Below are 23,687 nucleotides of genomic sequence, written 5' to 3'. Positions count from 1 at the left end.
GCTATTTCAAAAGGGAAGTACAAAGTTCTCCAGATGGTGTATGTGACCAAATAAAACCTAGTACTAGTAATAAATGTTCAAAAAACAGAGTAGGTCTATGAGTGATGTTTAACTTCTAAATAGTATGTGGGTGACACTCAGTTGATAGGTATTCACAAGTTTGTATGACTTCACATAAATCCTATTAGTGCTAATACTCACATGGCTATTATATCCGTAGTGGGCCCAATAACCAGAAGCCCAGAACCCTAGGGTTTCCACAGGCTTTCTGAAGTCTTCTGTGAGGTAGGTAAATAGGGATTTTTTTTTCTAAGAGATCAAGTCCTGCTGTGTTTCCCAAGCTGGAGTTCAGTGGCTATCCACAGATGCAATCAAAGCACATCTCAGCCTCCATCTCCTGGACCCAAGTAATCGTCTCACCTCAGCCTCCCAAATAGTTGGAACTATAGGCACGCTACTATCATGACTGGCTCAATAACTTTTTTTAAGTGACCATAAATATCCCCTACATATATTCCTGAGAAATTACTGCTGCTCGAGGAAATTTAGGCTATGAACATCCCTTTTGGGTTAACTGAATGTTGAAAATAAGATGAGTGGCAGAAGATGTAGGAAAAGAGCAACAAATCTGAAGTTAGAGAACTAAAGAAAAAAGAAGGAAAAAAATGCATGAACAACAATCACTTATATCAATATAGACCTAAAGGAATATGATCAAAGGTAGAGATGGCCAAAAAGATGAATTTTTAACGAGCGGTTTTCTTAATCCATTCAAGACTGCTATAACAAAAATACCATAAACTGGGTAGCTTACAGAAAACAGAAATTTATTTCTCACAGTTCTGGAAGCTGCAGGGTACAAGAACAAGTTGATGACAGATCCTGTGTCTGTGGAGAGCCTGCTTCTTGGTTCTTAGATGTTACCTTCTGGCTGTGTCGTCACATTGTGGAAGGGGCCAGCTAGCTCTCTAGGATCTACTTTATAAAAGCACTAATCCCATTCACAAGGGCTTTACTCTCATGACCTAATCATCTTCCAAAGTCCCACCTCTTAATACTATTATATTGTTGATTAGGGTTCAACACATGAATTTCAGGGAGACACAAATATTTAGACTATAGCAGCAATTATTCCTTGAAGAAAACAAGTTTATTCAGCTTGTCCATCTCCGTGCTGACAATTGTTGGAAAAAATAATAATGTCAATATTAATAAGAGCTGACATTGATAAAGTGCTTGCTGTGTGCCAGGCATAATTGATACAAAGATCAGAAGTATGAAGCTTACATATGTTTAGAAAATCCATCAATAAGGTATTATAATCTAAACATTAAGATTTCCTGATGATAGCCTAAGTGCTTGCTTTCTAGTATCATACAACATTCATTTCATGTTTTTAAAGAATGATCATTGCTTAAAACTTGATTAATAGCCAATAACAGTATTGGTGGAGTGGATTGTCAAAATTGTATTATGCATCCATGTACATATACATTTACATAAACATCTATATTATTATGTATGCAGTATGCTTATTATTTTTTAAATAATTACCTGGTTGGCATTTGCAAACATATCCATTGATGTGATCTTCACAGTCTGCACCATGTAGACATGGTGATGAAGAGCATTCATTTATATTGATTTCACAAAATTGACCAGAAAATCCAGGAAGACATCTAAGGAAAAAAAATGAAAAAGATATTTGTATATATTATACACATGAGCACTATCACTTTTCATCTTGGGATTCCACCATTCAAACATGTTTTCAGAGCTGCAACAACATGTAGCTGGGAGCCTTCCTTGGGGTGACAATGAGTTGAATTTTGGCCCCAAAACAGTATGTCTAATACTTAACACTAAATATCTGTGAATGTGAATTTATTTGGAAATCGGGTCTTTGCAGATTTAATTAAGTATCTTGAGGTCATTCTGGATTAACTCAGTGGGCTCTAAATCCAGTGACAAGTGTTCTTACAAGCACAGAAGACAGAGACCCACGGGGGAGAAGGCCACGTGAACATGCACATAAAGATTGACGTTGTGCAGCCCTAAGTCAAGGAACACCCAGAGCCTCTAGAAGCTGGAAGAGGAAAGATAAGATTTTCTCCTAGAGTTTTCAGAGGGAACCTGGCCTTGCTGGCACTTTAGTTGGACTTCTTTCCACAACTATGAACAAATAAATTTCTGTTATCTTAAGCTAACGAGTTTGTGGTAATTTGTTACGTCATTCCTAGGAAACTAATACAGAGATTATATTATTGCATCTATCTGCTTAAATCCAAGTGAACTGTTTGAAAAGAAATAAAACAGAGGTCTCTAGGAGACTCTTAAAATGGAGAAATTGGGGGCATGTCATGAAAGGTATGCTCCATAATTGGAAGAATAGATATGGAAAGAGTCAATAGGTCAGAGACGATTGTACTTCCTCTTATTTTTTAGGGATGCTTTAATATAAACCATTTAGATGTCAGCTGTTAAACCATGCTTCAAGAACTGATGGAGGATCCATAATATTGATTAAAGTGCAATGTCCATAGCTATAGATACAGATTTGTCAAGTGCCAACAACATGCAGGTATTTTATGAATGCTAAGAATACAAACAAAAGTAAAACTCTGCATCTGCCTTCAAGAAGCACTGAACCCAGCTGGGAAACTAGACAAGTAGCCGACACAATTATATGATAAATGCTATAATCAGCATATAGAGAAATGTATTTTTATCATGGCAGAGTATATGCAAGGGCAAGAATAAGAAAAGAGTGTGAGTTAATCCAGAAATTGCAATTAGTTCTGAATGGCTGAAATATAATGTGGGAGGGCACAGTCTGGGGTGATGCTGATGAAAAAGGATAGATTCAATAAATAGAAATTAGATCATTATACAGTATTGGATCACAAGTTTTACCACAGCTAATATTTACTGAAAACTTATTCACAATATATAACTTTACCAAAGTCACAAGCCTAGCAAATTTGCAAAAGTAGAATTTATTGGTCTGTACTAATCAGCTAGCCAAATTTAGCCACTCTGTTTTACCTGGATTCACAGTTGCTTAGGTGATATAAAAATTACGTTCTGGTTTTCACTGCAACTGGGTCTACCGGGCTGAAGCTAGGTAACTATGAATTTTAGACCATCCAGAATGTTAGTAACCCCACTGTGCTAGATTCTTACCTAGCTGAAGACTTTCTTGACCAACAAACAATAAGACGTGCCTTAGGGCCGGGCGCAGTGGCTCATGCCTGTAATCCCAGCATTTTGGGAGGCCGAGGCGGGTGGATCATGAGGTCAGGAGATCGCGACCATCCTGGCTAACACGGTGAAACCCTATCTCTACTAAAAAAATACAAAAAATTAGCCAGGCGTGGTGGCGGGCGCCTGTAGTCCCAGCTACTCAGGAGGCTGAGGCAGGAGAATGGCGTGAACCCGGGAGGCGGAGCTTGTAGTGAACCGAGATCGCGCCACTGCACTCCAGCCTGGGCGACTGAGCGAGACTCCATCTCAAAAACAAAAACAAACAAACAAAAAGAAAAAAAAAAGAAAGAAAGACTTGCTTTAACTGTGTGTGGATTTATGGATGGTCTGATTTTGCACTGTCAAGATGAAATCTTCAGTATTGAATTCCCACTGCCACAGTGAACCTCCCCATCTTTGTAGCAAAAAGAAACCCACAGCAGTGTTTTTTTTTTTTTGAGAGGAATTCATCACTAGTGGTTTACTCTTATATGCAAAATAAACTCAGAGCTCATTTTGTCAATTATCGAAGTGTTCATTGTCTTTCCTTGAATATCGTAAATTGTTCTTCAAAAATGCATTATCAATATATTTAATTTATTTTTGAGACAGGTTCTTCCTCTGTTACCCAGGCTGGAGTGCAATGCAGTGGCCCGATTATAGCTCACTGTAATATAAAACTCAAAGTAATCCTCACACCTCAGCCTCCCACATAGGACTACAGGTAGTGTGCACCATCACACCTGCCTAATTTTTGTGTGTGTGTTCATTATATAAAATGGACATTTTATCTGTGTCCATTATACAGAATGGGTCATGCTATGTTGCCCAGTCATATTATCAATTTATATTCTTGGCAGAGTTATCTAAAATGTCCATTTGTCTACGTTCTTACCTATGAACAATATTAACATTTATTTTAATTTTCATTGCAAAGGAAAAAAAAAACTACTTACCTAATAAAGATTTTTTAAAGGAGATAGTTTTAAAAATTTTTAATATAATTTGTATTTTGCGACAATTTTAAGGATAACAGAAAAGTTGCAAGGGTAAGGCCGGGCGTGGTGGCTCACGCTTGTAATCCCAGCACTTTGGGAAGCCGAGGCGGGCGGATCACGAGGTCAGGAGATCGAGACCACGGTGAAACCCCGTCTCTACTAAAAATACAAAAAATTAGCCGGGCGTGGTGGCAGGCGCCTGTAGTCCCAGCTACTTGGAGGGGCTGAGGCAGGAGAATGGCGTGAACCCGGGAGGCAGAGCTTGCAGTGAGCCGAGATTGCGCCACTGCACTCCAGCCTGGGCGACAGAGCGAGACTGCGTCTCGAAAAAAAATAAAAGAAAAGTTGCAAGGGTAGCCCAGAATGTTCTCATAGACTATGTATCCAGTTTCCTTTATTGTTAACATCTTACATTCACATGGTATGTTTGTCACAAATAGTGACACAATATTACTACATTATTACTAACTAAAGTCTATGTATTATTGCAGTTTCCTTAGCTTTTATCTAAAGTCTTTTGTTTCTGTTCAAGAATCCTATTCAGAATACCACATTCCATTTAGTTGCATATCTCCTTAGGGCTCCTTTAGACTGTAATATGTTCTCATACTTCCTTGTTTTTGATGACTTCGACTGTTTTGAAGAGCATTGGTCAAGTATTTTGTAAACTATACCTCAATTTAGGTTTGTTTAATATTAGTCCCATGGTTACACTGGTGTTATAGGTTTCCGGGAGAAAGACATCATAGAAAAGGCTCTCATCATATTATATCAACATTACTCTTTAGAGGCAAGTTGCTTTGCACATCCCACGCTTAACAGATGAGGAGTCACGCACACCTCTTTAAAGGAGAAGTGCCTATATAAATAATTTGAAATAATTTCTTCATATATATTTTTAAAATCTTTTCTGGAATTTTGAGTGAAATGGCTTTGAATCTATAGATCAAGTTGTAAGAAACAATATCTTAACAATATTGAGTTTTTCAATTTATGTTAAGAAATATCCAGTTACACGTATCTTCTTTGATTTCTTTCACTGATATTTTATAGTTTTCTACATAGAGATATCATAAACATTTTATTAGATTTATCCCTAAATGCTTCATTTTTGTTTACTGTTCTAAGTGGTATATTTGTTTTGTTTTGTGTTTCTTCTTTCCAATATTCCAGTGTTCATTACTGGAAAGCAATTGACTTCAGTATGATGATCTTATATCCTGCAAGCCTTGTTACACTAGCTTATCAGGTCCAAGAGGTTTTTTCAAAAATAGTAGAGGGTTTTCTACAGAGAAAATTATCTTCTACAAAGATAATGATTGCATCTGTAGATAAAGACCGTTCTGTTTCTTCCTGTTCAATCCGCATACCTTTTATTTCTTTTCCTTGTCTTATTGCACTCAGCAGGACTTCTAGTAGGATATTAAATAGCAGTGTTGTGAGAGGAAATGTTTGCCTGTATCAAATCTGAAGGAGAAACGGTTTAGTTTTCATCATTAAGAATGATGTTAGCTATAGGTTTTTAAAACGTAGCCTTTATTAGGTTAAGGAGGTTACCTTTTATTCTTAGATATTTTGTTTTTTGTTTTTGTTTTTGAGACGGAGTCTCTCTCTGTTACCAGGCTGGAGTGCAGTGGCACGATCTCGGCTCACTGCAAACTCTGCCACCCGGGTTCAAGCAATTTCCCTGCCTCAGCTTCCCAAGTAGCTGGGACTAGGGGCGCACACCACCACACCCAGCTATTTTATTTTGTATTTTTAGTAGAGACGGGATTTCACCATGTTGGCCAGGATGGTCTCGATCTCCTGACCTCGTGATCTGCCTGTCTTGGCCTCCCAAAGTGCTGGGATTACAGGCGTGAGCCACCGCACCTGGCCTATTCTTAGTTTTTTTGACAGTTTTTATGAGTGGAAATTAAGTTTCGTCAAGCGATTTTTGTGCATCCATTAAGATCATTATATGGTTTTACTTATTCATCTGTTGATATATAATCATATTGATTAAATGATATATGATATGATAATGATTGATACAGTCATGTGTATTTTTCTTGATCAAGTGTTAATATAGTGAATTATACTGAATGTTTTATGAATGCTAAGGTTTGATTTCCTGGAATGAACTCCACTTGCTAATTTCGGGGTGTGTTAATGCAGTCATCTTCTTGTTATTTGCAAAAGGCCTATGATTTCAATTTTAAACTTTTAATGTTAAACTTTTACTCTTCGTTCCTTCAAGGTTATGTGATGTTTACATTCTTAGCTTGAATGGAGGAAAGATTTTGAAAACGCCTATAAAATAGAAGTGCATAACAATTTATAACCCTATGTTTCATAAAAATATTTACACAACGATCTGTTAAAATTTATAACGTGGGGAAATTGTGCTACTTATATTGGTATTATAAGCAGTTTTATCCCATGCATATTTATTCACTTATAAGCATTTTAATAGAATGTCTGATGGATTGAAATTACTTACCCAACTTGTTTATACAAAAGGATTTACTAAAAACTGTTAAACACTACTACATAATGACACTGTCACACTGGGCTTTTAACATAAGAATTGCTCTGCAATACTAGGAGGAGGGGCATAAAAGACAAGTTGATTTTGCAGCATAGCAACTAAAAATATAACAATGAAAGCAATTGTTAAAAATGAGAACTCAGAACTTAACATTAGAAGGACCCAACATCATGCCTCCGTTTAGCTTATTGATACAAAAGATTTAGTTTAACTGCTATTAACAGGTGACAGGAGCCACTCTCAAATGATTCTTCAAATTGGAAAGTACTATCTTACAACCTGCTGTTGCAGATAAGAAGTAAATGAAATTATTTTGTATGGTTTGCAGCTGTTTCGATAACAACCTGGCCTGGATACTTTCCCATAACCATTTTGCTAGTCACCACTTACTACCCAAGACCTTCCTGAAAATCCTCCTTCAGGCCTTCACTATTGTTGCTGATACTGTTCCTTTGATACAGCTGCTTTTATTTCACATTTATTAAGCCCAACATCATAGTATTTATTTTTCCATTATTTTCTTCACTTGTTTCTGTTCCTTAATGATAATGCAGGCCCATGTCTCCTGTTGGTCTTGTCCAAGGGAGTTTTATAGATTTTACCACTCCAAAAACAGCACTTGGTTCCTTTATTAAGATAAATTATGAGGCACATACAAAGCAATTCTCTAGAATTGCTTTATTTGTTTATTAAACAAATGTGTCTGGTATCATAGAACTCAAGTAAGAAAGAATAAGAAGGGTACAAAAACTGAATTTTCATCCCCCACAATCTATTCTATTCAGAAACCTTTTTTTATTTTTTGAGATGGATAATATTTTAATTTAAACGGGACTTAATTCAAGTTACATACACTCACTAAATTCTTCTTTGCCTTTGAAATATTTACATTTAAAAATAATTAAATTTATATTCTATTTATATTACATTTATAATTTCTAATAGACCACTTGCTGGGCTTTGATAATATAATTGATAGGATGTAGTTTAATAATTGTCAAGGAAGGAACAATGTTATAACAAGACTTTTTATATCTGCAAAGCATCAACTTTCAAACATTAACTCTAAATGCTCAGAAGCTGAGTGTTTATTTATAAACTTCACTGAAGCCAAGAATTCTCAAGTTAGAATAGCTGAAAAGTATCCGATATGTAAATGACTTCATACAATTTCAGAATCACCACAGTTCTTTTCTGTGATTTATCTTCTTTTTTAATAATTAGTGACCACAACTACACATAACTTATTTTCTTAAAATATGCAAAAATTATAAGTATATATCTCTCTGAATAGTACTCTATCAGTAACTGATCATACTTAATCATGAATAGGAAGCCTCCAGTTAGAAATCTACATACCTCAGATATTACTTCTACTTAATTTTGTTTATTTACCTGTGCTGTAGCCAAAAATTTTGACGGTTTGGAATTTTTGCCTTGTTTTTACATAAGAAACTATAGTTCTGAGGAATAACCATAAACCAAACTAAACCAAACCATCTTATACTTCACTTATCCCTGTGTCCTGGCCTCTTCTCTGTCCTGGATGATATACCAGAATATCTAACTGGATCAGAAATTGTCATCTAGGTCATAGTAATTCACCTATTTCTATTTATATTCATCCTTCAGATGAATGGCCATGGACTTACAAATTTGACTTATTTTCTTTTTTAAAACGTTATTTTTATAGATGACATTGTAAACTACTATGTTTCTGGGAAACACAATAGGAGCATCAGGTTGATAAGTAGGGGATATCCAGTGAATAGGCAAAGCCGATGATCTGACCAGAATGGTCTTGATTATGAGTTCAATATTATACTGCTTCTCATTTCAGTATTTTTATTACTATTCAATTGATCACATAATATGCTCTAAATTTTAAAAAATACAGGTATTTTAAACTCATTTCATTGCTTTGTTGCAGAGATAGTGATAGATTGGAATCTAATTATTATATGTATTTTCAAATGTGTAATTTAATTTTATTATAGTCAAACTGCATAAAGCATAATCCAAATTGAATTATAAAATAAGTAATTTTAGTGTTGTTTATATTATGTATCTTGAAGGTCATTTTAATTTAACATTTTTACTTTTATCCTGAGTAATTCTATTATCACTATCAATTATGCATAGAGATTAAGAGGAGTTATTCTTAGCAATTATTGTAACATAAACCAAAGTCTCCTGAAACCCCTTAAAAAACTAGAATATTGTCTAAATAACTGTTGAAATTGTATGTAGACATATACAAAGATTTAGGTAAAAAGGACATTAACTACACCTGTCTCAGTAGTTATGAATGAATGAAACTCAAAGTAGTTCCTTTTTATAGATGATATTTCATATCAGTTTTTAGTAAAATATTGCTCTATATATTGATATTGACAGTACTTAAACTTCATTAATTTGAAATGATCCATATGCAGAAATTAAGACAGAGCTGGGTGCAGGTTGTTTATTTAGAAGGTGATCCAAGTAAGCAGAAATGAAAGAGTGGAAAGAACAAAACAGGGAAAAAGAGAAGTCAAATAAGAATGCATTATTTAGCAGTTTGTCACATTGAGTAACTGGGACTCAGTCTGACTGCAGTAGTTTTCACATTTTTTCATACTTTTCTCAGCAAAAAAAAAAGAAACAAAACGAAGTCTACGCCCCCTTCCAACCCCCATCATTGGAAAGCTGGCTTCCTCCTACTCTGTTTGGATCTGTTGTGCAGGCAAGCTAGATGCTCTATCATACACTCATGTATCACTATAAAGAGGCCCATGTGGAAAAGAACTGGAGCCTTGACCAATAGCCACATAAGTTAATATAGAAGGGGATCTTTCAACCCCATGTGGGTCGTTATATGATTGTAATCCAGCTGGCATCTTGTGTGCAACCTCCTGAAATATACTAAGCCAGCACCACCCAGATAAGCTGCTCCTAAACTCTTGACTCACAGAAATGGTGAGATAACAAACGCTTGTGCTCGTTTGTTTGTTTGTTTGTTTGAGATAGAGTCTTGCTCTGACGCCCAGGCTGGAGAGCAGTGGTGTGATCTCTACTCACTGGAACTTCCACCTCCCGAGTTCAAGCAATTCTCCTGCCTCAGCCTCCCAAGTAGCTAGGACTACAGGTGTGTGCCACCAAGCCCAGCTAATTTTTGTATTTTTAGTAAACACAGGGTTTACCCATGTTGGCCAGGATGATCTCGATCTCTTCACCTCGTGATCCACCTGCCTTGGCCTCCCAAAGTGTTGGGATTACAGGCGTGAGCCACTGCACCTGGCCTAAATGCTTGTTGTTTAAGCAACAGAATTTTGAGGGTAAATTGTTATATGCAATACATAATTATGTACAAAATGAGGACTAATTGAAAAATCTGTAAAGAAGACAAATCAGAAACTACCTCAGAACGACTGATGAACAAAGCAATTATTCACTGATTCTTATTCCCTACTAGCCACAGGTAGCTCGTAGGCTAATAGGAGCAAACTTCTGGGCTGATTTATGTGAGTGGCTATCTTGTGTGTATACTCAGTAAGATACCCTAGCTTCCAAAAAAAAAAAAAAAAAAAAGAGCCCTAAGTCACAAAAATACAAAATATTGAAGTGTGGTATAGTCAATATACTTGGGAACTGTCCAACACAGCTGGGATGAGATGAAAAGCATTAAAAACAACTGCTCCACATGCCATGTGAGGGGCCCCAACCTATTTCATATGTTAAAAAACATCTAAGAAAAAAATGAAGAAGGGAATTTAATAAATTCAAACTACACTGAGAACTTTGGTTAAGATAATTTTTTTCTTCTATATTCCACTTTTAAGAACATTCAATATAAAAGAAATTAGATTTTTATTAAGGGGATTATTTTTAAGAGATAACAAGCAAATGGCCAGAACCAACCTGGACAATGAAACTTACCTCAATCTATCACCATTTCTATACTACTCCACTGTGATCAGAAATCTCTTCTCAAGGCAAAACTCTCAATTATTAAGAAAGTTTACAAATTTAAATTAAATTGAACTAGTCAAGACACCAAATATTATAAACAAATATTATAATGTTAATGGTAGTTACCTTTTATAGCTATGCACTATGCACTTTTCAGGGTCATTTATATACACTTGAAAATCCTCAAAACACAATCTAAGACATATAAGATTTTGAGTCTACCAGTAAATACAGCCCTGTATCTCCTCTGAGTTCAAATTAAAAAGAATTCTGTTGACAGGAACAATTTTAGGTTTCACTGAAAACATAGCGTTCCCCATAGGAAGAGTCAGTCCAAATCCTGATCCACTCATGTACTCAGGTACAAAAGTGGTTTCTGATAAAATCTTTTTAAATTTTTATTTCATTTGAATGTCCACATTTTCTAGTGCTGAAATTTTCCAAAAAGCACATTCAAGAAGTAATTATTTGGATTTTTCAGGACCTTTCCAGTGTCATGAAACACACAACTTCACAAGACAACTAATTTGGTTTTGCAACAGCTCTAACACCAAAAAATTAAATTTAACCACCGTTTTATAATACTTGCGAAGTGTCAAGCCTTTTGCCATTTTGTTATTGTAATGATCTTAAATTATTCTAGGATTACTTATATCCAGATAATTGATCTCTTTTTAGAAGATATACGATTTCCACTAAGCATTTAAAAATACTGATCAACTGTTCTTTTTTTTTTATTTTTATATTTATTTTTTTGAGACGGAGTCTCGCCCTGTCACCCAGGCTGGAGTGCAGTGGCGCAATCTCGGCTCACTGCAAGCTCTGCCTCCCGGGTTTGCGCCATTCTCCTGCCTCAGCCTCTCCGAGTAGCTGGGAATACAGGCGCCCCCCACCATGCCCGGCTAATTTTTCGTATTTTTAGTACAGACAGGGTTTCACCGTGTTAGCCAGGATGGTCTTGATCTCCTGACCTTGTGATCCGCCCACCTCAGCCTCCCAAAGTGCTGGGATTACAAGTGTGAGCCACCTGATCAACTATTCTTACCTCCACTTACTTATGAAACATTTCCTGATGATCGTTCTAATTTGAGATGTTATTAGAGAACTCAATGAAGAGAAAACAAGTACAAGCCCCAATTGTGGAGACTGACTTACATAGTAGAGTCATATTTATCCTGAAGAAGTATAGTAACATGCCACTAACTCTATAAAACTTATAGCTGTGAAGTAAGTGTGACACAAAATATTTTCTCTTTTTTATTAATACATAATAGATGTGCATATTTTGGGGGTATATGTGACATTTTGATACATTCATCTAACCTATAAAGGTCAAATCAAAGTAATTGGGATATCCACTGTCTTAAATATTTATCTTTTTTTAATGCTAGGAACATTCAAATTATTTTCTTCTAGCTATTTTGAAATGTGTGATAGATTTTGTTAACTATAGTAACCCTACTGATCTATCAAACACAAGATTTTACTTCTTCTAACTGTACATTTGTACCCTATTTTTTCTTTTAACTGAGTAATTCAATAACCTTTCTAAACAATATTATAAAAAGCTAGAGTAGAGATATATTTGCTTATCTAATAAAAATACTGTTTATGACAAACTTTATATAAAACACTGTTTTCCTTAGTTTTATCTGGTCATAGTTTTAACTGTGTTCCACGGTTCAAATAACATGGTTTCTAAAAGATTCTTTCAATCATGAATTCATAATCATCTGCAGATAACCTAAAATCGGGCCCGGTTAAGTCTAGATGAAGGAATTTAAGAGTTTTACATATATAGAGGACACTGGTAGATAGTTTCTGCCATTTGAGGAGTGGTCATTCATGCTAAGCACTTCACACATAACTTATTTCTCAAGGTCACTGAGTGGTGGTGCCTGAGTTCTGGCCAGAGACAGCAAAGGGCAGCTGGTGAGGCCTCAGTGGTAAATGGGCCTTAGCAATAAACCATACTACTTTAGGGCAAAAACCCAGGGCAGTCTGCAAAGGGGAAAAGTGAAGACAAAATGGGTTGGTTAGAATCCACGCTGGGGCAGGCTACCTGTAAGGCCAATCCTATGCTCCCCAAGGTAGTGAGGCAGATGAGTGCAGGTGAGGAAGCTGGAATGGGGTGGAGGTGAGGCAGCAGAGGGGCAGAATCTTCCATCCACTGGATTTCTTTAAAGGACAAACCAGCCAGGCAGGGAAAGATATGCTAAGGTAACTGAAGTGTGATTTTTCAGCAGAAGCAAGTGAGAGTCATAGAAGCTTTCCTCGAGGATGGCTTCTAGGAGGTCAACATGAGGTTTAGGACAAGTAGATGTGTGTAGAACCTGGGCCACTCCAAATGTTTCAACAGGAAAGCCCTCTGTCCATTCTGGATAACTTACTATCTCTAGATATATTACCTCACAAGGACACACCAATAATTCCAAACATGCTGACCTCCCCTGGACCCATGAACAGCTTTGAAAATAAGTGTGCAAAATCTCTAGCATTCCTATACACCAACAACAGGGGTGCAGGGAGTCAAATTATGAATGACATCCCATTCACAATTGCTACAAAGAAAATAACGTACCTAGGAATACAATTAACAAGGGAAGTGAAGGACCTTTTCAAGGAGAACTACAAACTACTGTTCAAGGAAATCAGAGAAGACACAAACAAATGGAAAAACATTGCATGCTCATGGATAGGAAGTATCAATATCGTGAAAATGGCCGTATTGCCCAAAGTAATTTATAGATTCAATGCTATTCCCATTAAACTACCATTGACATTCTTTACATAATTTAAGAAAACAAAACTATTTTAAAATTCACATGGAACAATAAAAGAGCCCATACAGCCAAAACAATCAATCCTAACTAAAAAGAACAAAGCTGTAGGCATCACACTATCAGACTTCAAACTATACTACAAGGAATATAGTAACCAAAATAGCATGGTACTGGCATGAAAACAGACACATAGACCAATGGAACAGAATAGAGAACTCAGGAATAAGACTGCAGACCTACAACCAGCTGATCTTTGACAAACCTGACAAAAACAAGCAATGGTAAAATGATTCTCTATTTAATAAATGGTGCTGGGAAAACTGGCTAGCCATATGCAGAAAGTTGGAACTGAGACACTTCCTTAAACCTTACACAAAAATTAACTTAAGATGAATTAAAAACTTACATGTAAAACTCAAAACCATAAAAACCCTAGAAGAAAATCTAGGCAATGCCATTTAGGACATAGGCATGGGCAAGGATTTCATTACAAAAACACCAAAAGCAATTGCAACAAAAGCAAAAATTGACAAATGGAACCTAATTGAACTAAAGAGCTTCTTCACAGAAGAAAAAAAAAAAAAGTCTATCATCAGTGTGAACAGATAACCTACAGAATAGGGAAAATTTTTGCAATTTATCCATCTGACAAAGGTCTAATATCCAGAGTCTACAAGGAACTTAAACAAATTTACAAGAAAAACATGAACAATCCCATTAAAAAGTAGCCAAAAAACATGAACAGACACTTGTCAAAAGAAGTGTCTTTTGTTCATGCAGCCAACAAACATGAAAAAAAGCTCAACATCACTGATCAATAGGGAAATGCAAATCAAAACCACAATGAGATACCATCTCACACCATTCAGAGTGGCGACTTATAAAGTCAAGAAACAATAGATGCTGGCAAGATTGCAGAGAAAGAAGAACAATTTTTACGCTGTTGGTAGGAGTGTAAATTAGTATAACAATTGTTGAAGACAGTGCGGCAATTCCCCAAAGATCTAGAAGCAGAAATACCATTTGACCCAGCAAGCCCATTACTGGGTATATACCCAAATGAATATAAATCATTCTATTATAAAGATACATTCACGCATATGTCCACTGTAGTACCAATCACAATAGCAAAGACATGGAATCAACCTAAATGCTCATCAATGATAGACTGGATAAAGAAAATGTGGTACACATACACCATGGTATGTGTACCATGATTCATAAAAAGGAACGAGATCATGTCCTTTACAGAGACATGGATGAAGCCAGAAGCCATTATACTCAGCAAACTAGTGCAGGAACAGAAAACCAAACATCACATGTTCTTACTTATAAGTGCGAGCTGAATGATGAGACAACATGGACACGTAGGGTGGAACAACACACACTGGGACTTGTCAGTGTGGGGAGGGAGCTGGGAGAGGGAGAGCATCAGGAAGAATAGCTGATGGATGCTGGGCTTAATACCTAGGTCATGAGTTGATCTGTGCAGCAGACCACCATGACACATGTTTACCTGTGTAACAAACCTACACGTGTACCAACATAAAATAAAAGTTTATGGTAAAAAAAAAAAAAAGAAATCATTCCTTCAGGTGAGAAGTGATTTGGCAAAATCGAAAAATTTTTTTAAAGAAAAAAATAAAATGTTTTTGTTCTTTACAGTAGCATGCTATTTCTAGATCACCTTTTTTAAAAAAGAAAATGAATACAACTCCACCAGGCACCCTGATGGACCAAACCCAACACAATTCAAATATACTGACCTTAAGGATACACTGAGCATTTCAGATCAACCCTCTGTCCTGAAATGACAGTTCAAAAATGTATAGGAGTGCATTCTGAGAATACCACTATATGATATTTTAAAAATTCTTTATTTTATGAAAAAACCATTTTAAACACAGACAAACTACTTTGAACTTTGTATATAAATGTTGGGAAGAATGTAGGACCTTCTGAGGCAGGGACAGAACTAAACTTTAAACAGAATCAGCTTATTTCTGAAAGTGTTTAGTTATAGGTAGATACATTGTTCCTTTCTAAAGAAGCTATGACTAAATAATAAAGACAAGAATGTCTAGGTAAAGCTGGACATTCAGACACATCCTAAAACCTTAAAGCAGGTCTTAGAAAATTACAAAATCAATTTTCAGAAACTTCATGAACATTTCTGTTTTCAAGCATGAGTATTATATGTAAATATACATCTCTTCTATCAATTTGTGGCTTTTAAAATCATGTTCAGTTATAAGCATTATACAAATTTTTCCCATTTCTTAATATCCAAACCTTGAAACATTCTATAAATTAAAAAGCCTTTTGCAGCTTTTAGTGAAAAGGCATTGCATGGGAGGCCCTTACGCTAAAGGTTAAAATTCATGCAAAGTATTAAATAAAAGCATTCTTAAGCTTCATGATGAAAACAAAACAAAAATAGCTTTGTATTCTTTTCTTGTTCTTTGTAACCACTAAACACATTTAGTGTCTCATTTTGGATAAATGCCATTGGAACACGAAGCTCAGAATCTAAGGTCAGCTGCCCTATTCAAGAGGCTTAGGACTTCTGGATCCTCTCATTCATTAACGACATGACATTTCTACTTTATACAAAATGTTCAGTTGAAATGAAAGTCTCGCTAACCAGGTAGGGCAGGCAGAATTTGTTTTTAACTCCAAAGCTATATCTTCACAATAGAACTACTTGGTATTAGTCCATTTTCATTCTGTTGATAATGACATACCCCAGACTGGGCAATTTACAAAAGAAAGAGGTTTAATTGGACTTACAGTTCCACGTGGCTGGGGTAGCCTCACAATCATAGCAGAAGGCAAGGAGGAGCAAGTCCCTTCTTGCACGGATGGCAGCAGGCAAAGAGACAGTTTGTGCAGGGAAACTACCCTTTTGAAAATCATCAAATCTTGAGAGACTCATTCACTATCACCGGAATAGTTCAGGAAAGAACCTCCACCATAATTCAATTGCCTCCCACCAGGTCCCTCCTACAAAATGTGGGAAATCAAGATGAGATTTGGGTGTGGACACAGCCAGACCATATCATGTTTATAATAGTTTGCCAACTTTACGTGGTACAGATTGTATGGTACAGTAAGAAGACCAAATCAATGAATGGATTCCATGCATCAAAATAATATCAGAAGGGAATCTCTTGCTCTCTTGCTCTCTCTTTCACAGAGACATTGTGGTTGGGGGTGAAGTTCACTTTGAGATAAAAACTGATTTCACTATCACTTTCCCTTTCATACTTAAAAAAATTTACTGTGTAAGGCAGAGGTCCCCAACACCCAGGCTGGGGACTGGTACAGGTCCATGGCCTGTTAGGAACTGGGCTGCACAGCAGGAGGTGAGCGGTAGGTAAGGGAGCCTTCCCGAGCTCTGTCTCCTGTCACACCAGCAGCCGCACTGAATTCTCATAGGAGCATGAACCCTATTGTGAACCTCATATGCAGGGGAATTAGGTTGCGTACTCCTTATGCGAATCTAATGCCTGATGATCTGAGGTGGAACAGTTTTATCCCCAAACAACTACTCTCTCCTCTCATATGTGAAAAAATTGTCTTCCACAAAACCAGTCCCTGGTGCCAAAAGGGTTGGGGACTGCTGGTGTAAGGATGAGATAGCTGTTCCTATCACTGTGTCCACAAAAAGAACAATGTAGTTTGACTGGAAATAACATGAAGACAGAAAGATTCTGGCTCCTTGATGGCATCATCAAGCTGCTGAAAGAAATCTGGAATCACCAACTCCTAAGTTTCTGATTTTGGGGAAAAAAATAAATCTGTATTGTTTGTCCATTAGTCAGTTTGTTGTTCTGGTGGTTACTTAAAGTCAAAAGCATCTTGATTTATAACATTTTTGTTTTAAATTTCATTCATAATTTATATTTAACATTCATCTTAATAAACAATTTTTTATAATTACCAGTTTTCAGAACACATAGAAATATGATATTTGAAAATTATGATTGCTGAGATTTAATGTGCCATTATATATTACGCTCTGTATTTCTCCATGGTTGTATACACATATTTTCCTATACTTACAATTGATATATTCTTTTCTTTCCCTAGCATATAAGGTTATCCTACTGTGAGTGAAGATGAGAGATATGACATAGCCCTTTCTGTGCTGTGCTCTTGTCTCCATATCATTTTGTCCACATTATTTATTTCAACATATATAATTTTCCTCTTCTTTGGAGAAATCATAAATGAAACGCTGCCTGTGAGGAAAACTTATTCAATGTTTGAGTAGCCAGGGTTCCTGCCAGAGAGATAACACTTGTCCAGCTAATGCATTACTAAAAAGCAAACAAACAACAACAACAAAACCTATGTATCTATTCTTTTCATTCTCTCTAAAATCCTTCTCTACATTGAGAGGATAGAAGAAATGTGCACCCCTTCCTTTATTAATAGATAGTACTGGGCTGGGTGCGGTGGCTCACGCCTGTAATCCCAGCACTTTGGGAGGCTGAGGCAGGCAGATGAACTGAGGTCAGGAGTTCGAGACCAGCATGACCAACACGGAGAAACCCCGTCTCTACTAAAAAGACAAAATTAGCCGGGTGTGGTGGCACATGCCTGTAATTCCAGCTACTTGAGGGGCTGAGGCAGGAGAATCGCTTGAACCTGGGAGGCAGAGATTGTGGTGAGCCGAGATCACGCCATTGCACTCCAGCCTGGGCAACAAGAATGAAACTCCATCCCCCCAACAACAACAAAAAAAAAACACTGAAGAAAAGATGACTTTTCAACTCCTCTTAGTTGGTCCAAATGCACCCGCTTCCTTTCTTAGGGAGAGAAGACGTGCTTTTATCCATAGAGTGTATAATTTGCATCTAAATTTAGATATCAGGTCAGTGCAAAAGTAATTGTGATTTTGTCATCACTTTAACGGCAAAACTGCAATTAATTTTACACCAACCCAACACTTTGGAGGTTTAAAGTAAGTCTTACTGTTAATTGTCCTGGGCCAAAAACATGAGTAAACAAAAAGAATTTCAGACAAAGTGGTATGTATGGTCATCCTACCCATAAAAGGTCTATGCTCTTTGGATGCTTGGCATCTTTTCCTCTAAGGAAATCCCATGCGGTCCTGGGCAGAGTTGGGGGTGAGAGTAGGGGTAGGGAAGTGTGTGGCGTTAACAGTGATTTCCCACCACATATCGCCTGATATGGTTTGACTGTGTCCCCACCCAACTCTCATCTTGAATTGTAACTCCCACAATTCCCACGTCATGGGAGGGACCCAGTAGCTGGTAACTAAATCATGGGTGTGGGTCTTTCTCCTGCTTTCTCATGATAGTGAATAAGTCTCACTAGATATGATGGTTTTATAACGGGGAGTATCCTTGCACAAGCTCTTTCTTTGCCTGCTGCCATCCACGTAAGACGTGACTTGCTCCTCCTTGCCTTCCATGATGATTGTGTGGCCTCTCCAGCCATGTGGAACTATAAGTCCATTAAACCTCTTTCTTTTGTAAATTGCCCAGTCTTGGGTATGTCTTTATCAGCAGCATGAGAGCGGACTAACACATTCTCTAAGGCACTGAAGTGATCCAAGCTGTTTAATACAAAAAGCTAGTTAATATATTTCCTGTAATTTTGTTTGCTTTGGAAGTGAGAATTTTACTCAAGTGGTATCAATTAAATTTTCTTATATGACCTGATTTTTCTTTTGAATTGTAGTCTTAGATACAGTGAAGGTTACCAGCAGCAATTTTTCCCACCATATGTATACAGTCTACCTTTCAATAAAGTCATTATATACAGGGGAGCAGAGTCAAAAGATAAATAATTTCTGGACGAGTCATTCCTGGATCCAGCTGTGCTTGAAATTAGCATCATAATGGAGCATCCCAGTTTTATGAGCTATAAACATTCTATATATGATTTAATTAGGCAGAGCTAATTTTTTTTTACTTGCAGTTGGCTGTATTAAAACAGCATGTTTGTCACCTTAGGATTTAAAAGAATTGAGATGGAGTGAAGAGGGTAAGAACCAAGAGTAAGAGGAATTAAGATAGGAGATTATTTCTATTGTGAGGCTGAATCATGATGAGAATGTAGGAATTTTTTATATTTTAATATGCAATATGCTTTTAGGAATGCATACTCTCTGGAGATATGAACTATATTCATAAGAATTATTACAAAGCTAATACATTCTGGAGATTTATACTTATATTTAACCATTTTAAATACACTAATATCCAGAGAAGTAGTAGAACATTATGATATGAAAAGATGATGAGCAAGGAAATTATATATGGATGGAAAAATATGTTTGCAAACCAATTCCTGATTTCAGCCTACCTGAATTGATATAAATGTATATTTTAATGCAGTTAAAATGATGGTCTGGGTTCTCTTACATTGCAATTGCTAACTATAGCTCATGTCACATTCTCAGAGTTAGTGCAATCATTTACCTGTGCCAGGCAGCTCTGAATAAAAAAGATGCACATTTACTGGATGGGAGAAATTTCTATATGAGCCTACAGGATGCAGCATCAGCATGTCAGCTTCCTGAACTCTTTTATTAGTAGTTATTTCCTGTGTAAAATTTTATTGTTTTTAAAATCTCTAATCACATTTAGTGAGTAAACAACTAGAAATAATCACTTACCAATTCATTCATCAGAATATTATTTTACATCAACTAGCCTTTAAGAAGTAGCTAAATTTCTTTGGAAAACTAAATACCCTTTACCATTTCTCTTTGCCACCAGACTAATAGAAAGTTTTAGGTATATCTCACAGCTAAAACCCAGGCTGAACACTAAGCAATTGGGAGACTGAAATGAATACATCATTATCCGAGCAATGAAACATTGAAAATCAGACACTGGAGAGTCTTGTGTTTGAATAAACAAATGAAACAGAAGCATTAAGATTTCAATGAGGTGCTTAAACAACTTAAAGTAGAACGATTTTAGACAAATTACAATACTGAATCCTCTGTGGGAACATCAGTCCTGTATGTAATCATGGATCTGAAATTGACTTCATGGGAAATTCACCAGAAGACCATTACCTAATTTAACAGAAACCAAGAAACAGCAGTATGAAATAGTAAGGGTGTGGAATATTAAGAGTCAGAGTTTTAAAGTTCTTGACATCAGACGGCACAGAGATGAGTAAGATCACTGAGAATTGATATGTGACCTTGGTAAATGACAGATGCTTTTCATCTATAAATATCCATAAGCTTTTTCATCTGTAATATTTGGATGAGAACCAAAATCATAGGTCTTTTTAAAGATGAATGCAAATAATAAGTGTAAGAATAAATGAAAAAATAAACTTATTAGGATGCTGTCAAAAATAAGGGTACTTAAATGCTAGTGATTTTTTCTCTTTTTTTAGTTCTCTTATTGCTATGATTGTTGTTACTGAATAATTAAATTTACATTATTAATAGTACAAAAGGCATAATGTTGAGATGACTAAGGTTAATCTGTCTCCATTTGCTTAAATACTCTAAAAGAAATACAGCTTGCTATTCTTATCACAAAAGTATATTTTTAAATCTTTTAATGTTTCTGCTAAAATAGACAATGTGTTAAGATATTAGAAAGTTACAGTTAACAAGTTTGAAATATTAATATTGAAAAACTATCCTAGGAAGTAAAAATCATTTGAGGATCCTAAATTCTCAGGGTAGCTGCGCTTCCTGTGTAACAGCTATAGACTCCCAGAAAAAAAGAGAATCAAGAGAAACCGGCCGGGGCTACAAGGCATTTTCCAACCCAGTCGTGGAAGCATCACATCTGCCCTGTTACTTCAAGTGAGGCATAGAGACATATATCGTATTTATAACCCTAAAATCTATTTTGAGTGGTGGATGGGCTGTCAATAAAGAATAACAAATATACATAATCAACTTTGGTAAAATGCATGAGAAAGGGAAAAAATCAAAAGTGAATCATACGTTGGATTCATTATGAAGATTTCATTTCTCTAGACATATGATTCTGACTCATATAATGGTAATTTAAATAGACATTTAACCTTCTTTTCCCAAATATTCTCATAAGTACATGATTGTCTGCTTTCAGATATTTATGAAGCTTGAGATATTTATAAGAAAATTCTTTATAGGCAGGGCGCAGTGACTCACTCCTGTAATCCCAGCACTTTGGGAGGCCGAGGCGGGCAGATCATGAGGTCAGGAGATCGAGACCATCCTGGCTAACACGGTGAAACCCTGTCTCTACTAAAAATACAAAAAAAAAAATTAGCCGGGCGTGGTGGCGGGCGCCTGTAGTCCCAGCTCCTCGGGAGGCTGAGGCAGGAGAATGGCGTGAACCCGGGAGGCGGAGCTTGCAGTGAGCCGAGATTGCGCCACTGCACTCCAGCCTGGGCGACAGAGCGAGACTCTGTCTCAAAAAAAAAAAAAAAGAAAATTCTTTATAAATGCTGAGTTGCATTATTCCTCTTAAGCATAATAATACTATTAACATGTGATGAGCTCTTGGAGTGTTACCTAGTTTATACTTCTTTGTGACAGTTATGACAAATATTTGTAAGGCATTTTAATAAAGGTGAAGAAAGAGTAGTGAATGGAATGTCAAAGATGATGCTAATGAAGATGTAAAGTTGAGTTTTTTCTAATTTTTCAACTTAGAAACCACTTACCTTGTAACTGTGACACATATTCTACTTCAAGAATATTTACATAATTTAATACTGAAGTAACCGTATGTCTGAAAACATTTCATATAAAAATGTAAATTACATCACTTGAAAATTCTTCATATCATGCCATTTTTATGTACCAAATTTTAGTAAAGTACATCCTGACAAAAGAATTTCTAAACAAAAATGACTACAAACAACAGTAATACTGAGAAAGGTCAAAATTAATGCAAAAAAAAGAACATATTCTCATATGAAAGGCAGTTTTTAACACACACACATATTGAGAGAGACAGAGCTGGCTATACTGAATTTCTAGAAATTATTTAAACTCTACAAGATAAAATTATCTTAATACAGGTAACTTTGTTTTGGAATTGGTCATTATGGTCATGAAGAATACTCAACAACTTCATAAACTATTAAATAAACAAATAGCTATGTACAAATTTTCTGTATGTATAAATTACTGCAAAGGAAAGATGCTTTATGGCACTATACCAATGATTATCACTTTGTGGCAAGATTATGGCTAACATTTTTTATTTGTGCAATCCTTTAAAAATATTCTGATAATGAACATATATTGTTTTTATAGACAGAAAATTACATGATAAATTATATTAAAACTCAGTTAAATAAAGAAAAAAACACTAGTATTCTTCCCACTTTTTTTCTTTACCAGAGGCTTTACTTCAAACGGCATTTGTTATTCTTTATTGGCAAAATTGTTCAACCGACTCCTTATAGGTATGAAACTTTTTGCTTATTTAATCTCCAGTTGGTGGTCGTAAGGGTTTATAGAATGCGTGAGTGCCTTCATGAATAAATAAATGGTTTTAAGGAAAAAACATGCTTCTGTAAGAAAAAATATCTGATTTCCTGACATTTGCCTACTAATAATTGATGCGGTCATGCCAATCGCTCTGTGAATTACAGGGCAATTATAACCATTGTATAGCCAGTTATGCTTAAATGGTTGATTAATTAATCATGTATTTTGCATACAAATCTTGTGTTCACTGGATCCAGCTAGGTGGTGTGGTTTCTCATACACTCACAGCCTTATGATGGCTGGCACTGATGTTATCTCACCTACCTGGTATTTGCACTGAAAAGACTAAAAACTAGGGGCGGAAACAGCTGAGCTCCTTGCCCTCCCCCAGTCTTACTAGTTTCTCTTTGTCATGGCCTCGAGGTAACCACGCTGCTTGTGTGACAGCCATAGACTCCCAGAAAAAGAACATCAAGAGAAACTGGCGGAAGCTATAAGCTGTTTTCCGACCTACCCATGAAAGCATCATTTCTACTCTATTATTTCTGTCTCTATTGGTTGAGATGATCATAAAATTCTGTTTGTGTTTAAGAGAGTGTCATAGACATAACTTCTTGGTAAGAGAAATATCATATAATTTGGGAATATGGTCTAAAACCACTGCAATCTATAGGTTAAAATACAATGGCTTAAGGGCACTTAAAAAACTGATTGATAATAAATTAACACAGTACTTCTAAGAC

General features: G+C 36.1%; 1 protein-coding gene across 1 annotated transcript in view; it reads right to left on the bottom strand.

Moving 5' to 3' along the window:
- EYS (eyes shut homolog) overlaps positions 1-23,687 on the bottom strand; it is a 1,808,075-nt gene that overhangs the window by 928,936 nt on the left and 855,452 nt on the right. The window contains 1 exon segment of the mRNA XM_030809409.1: positions 1,555-1,679. Coding sequence (XP_030665269.1) covers positions 1,555-1,679 — 125 coding nt within the window.

This window comes from Nomascus leucogenys, chromosome 3, assembly GCF_006542625.1.
Source record: "Nomascus leucogenys isolate Asia chromosome 3, Asia_NLE_v1, whole genome shotgun sequence".
NCBI classification, from domain to species: domain Eukaryota; kingdom Metazoa; phylum Chordata; class Mammalia; order Primates; family Hylobatidae; genus Nomascus; species Nomascus leucogenys.
The sequence above is the reverse complement of the archived record's forward strand: the minus strand, read 5'-3'. Positions and strand labels throughout refer to the sequence as shown.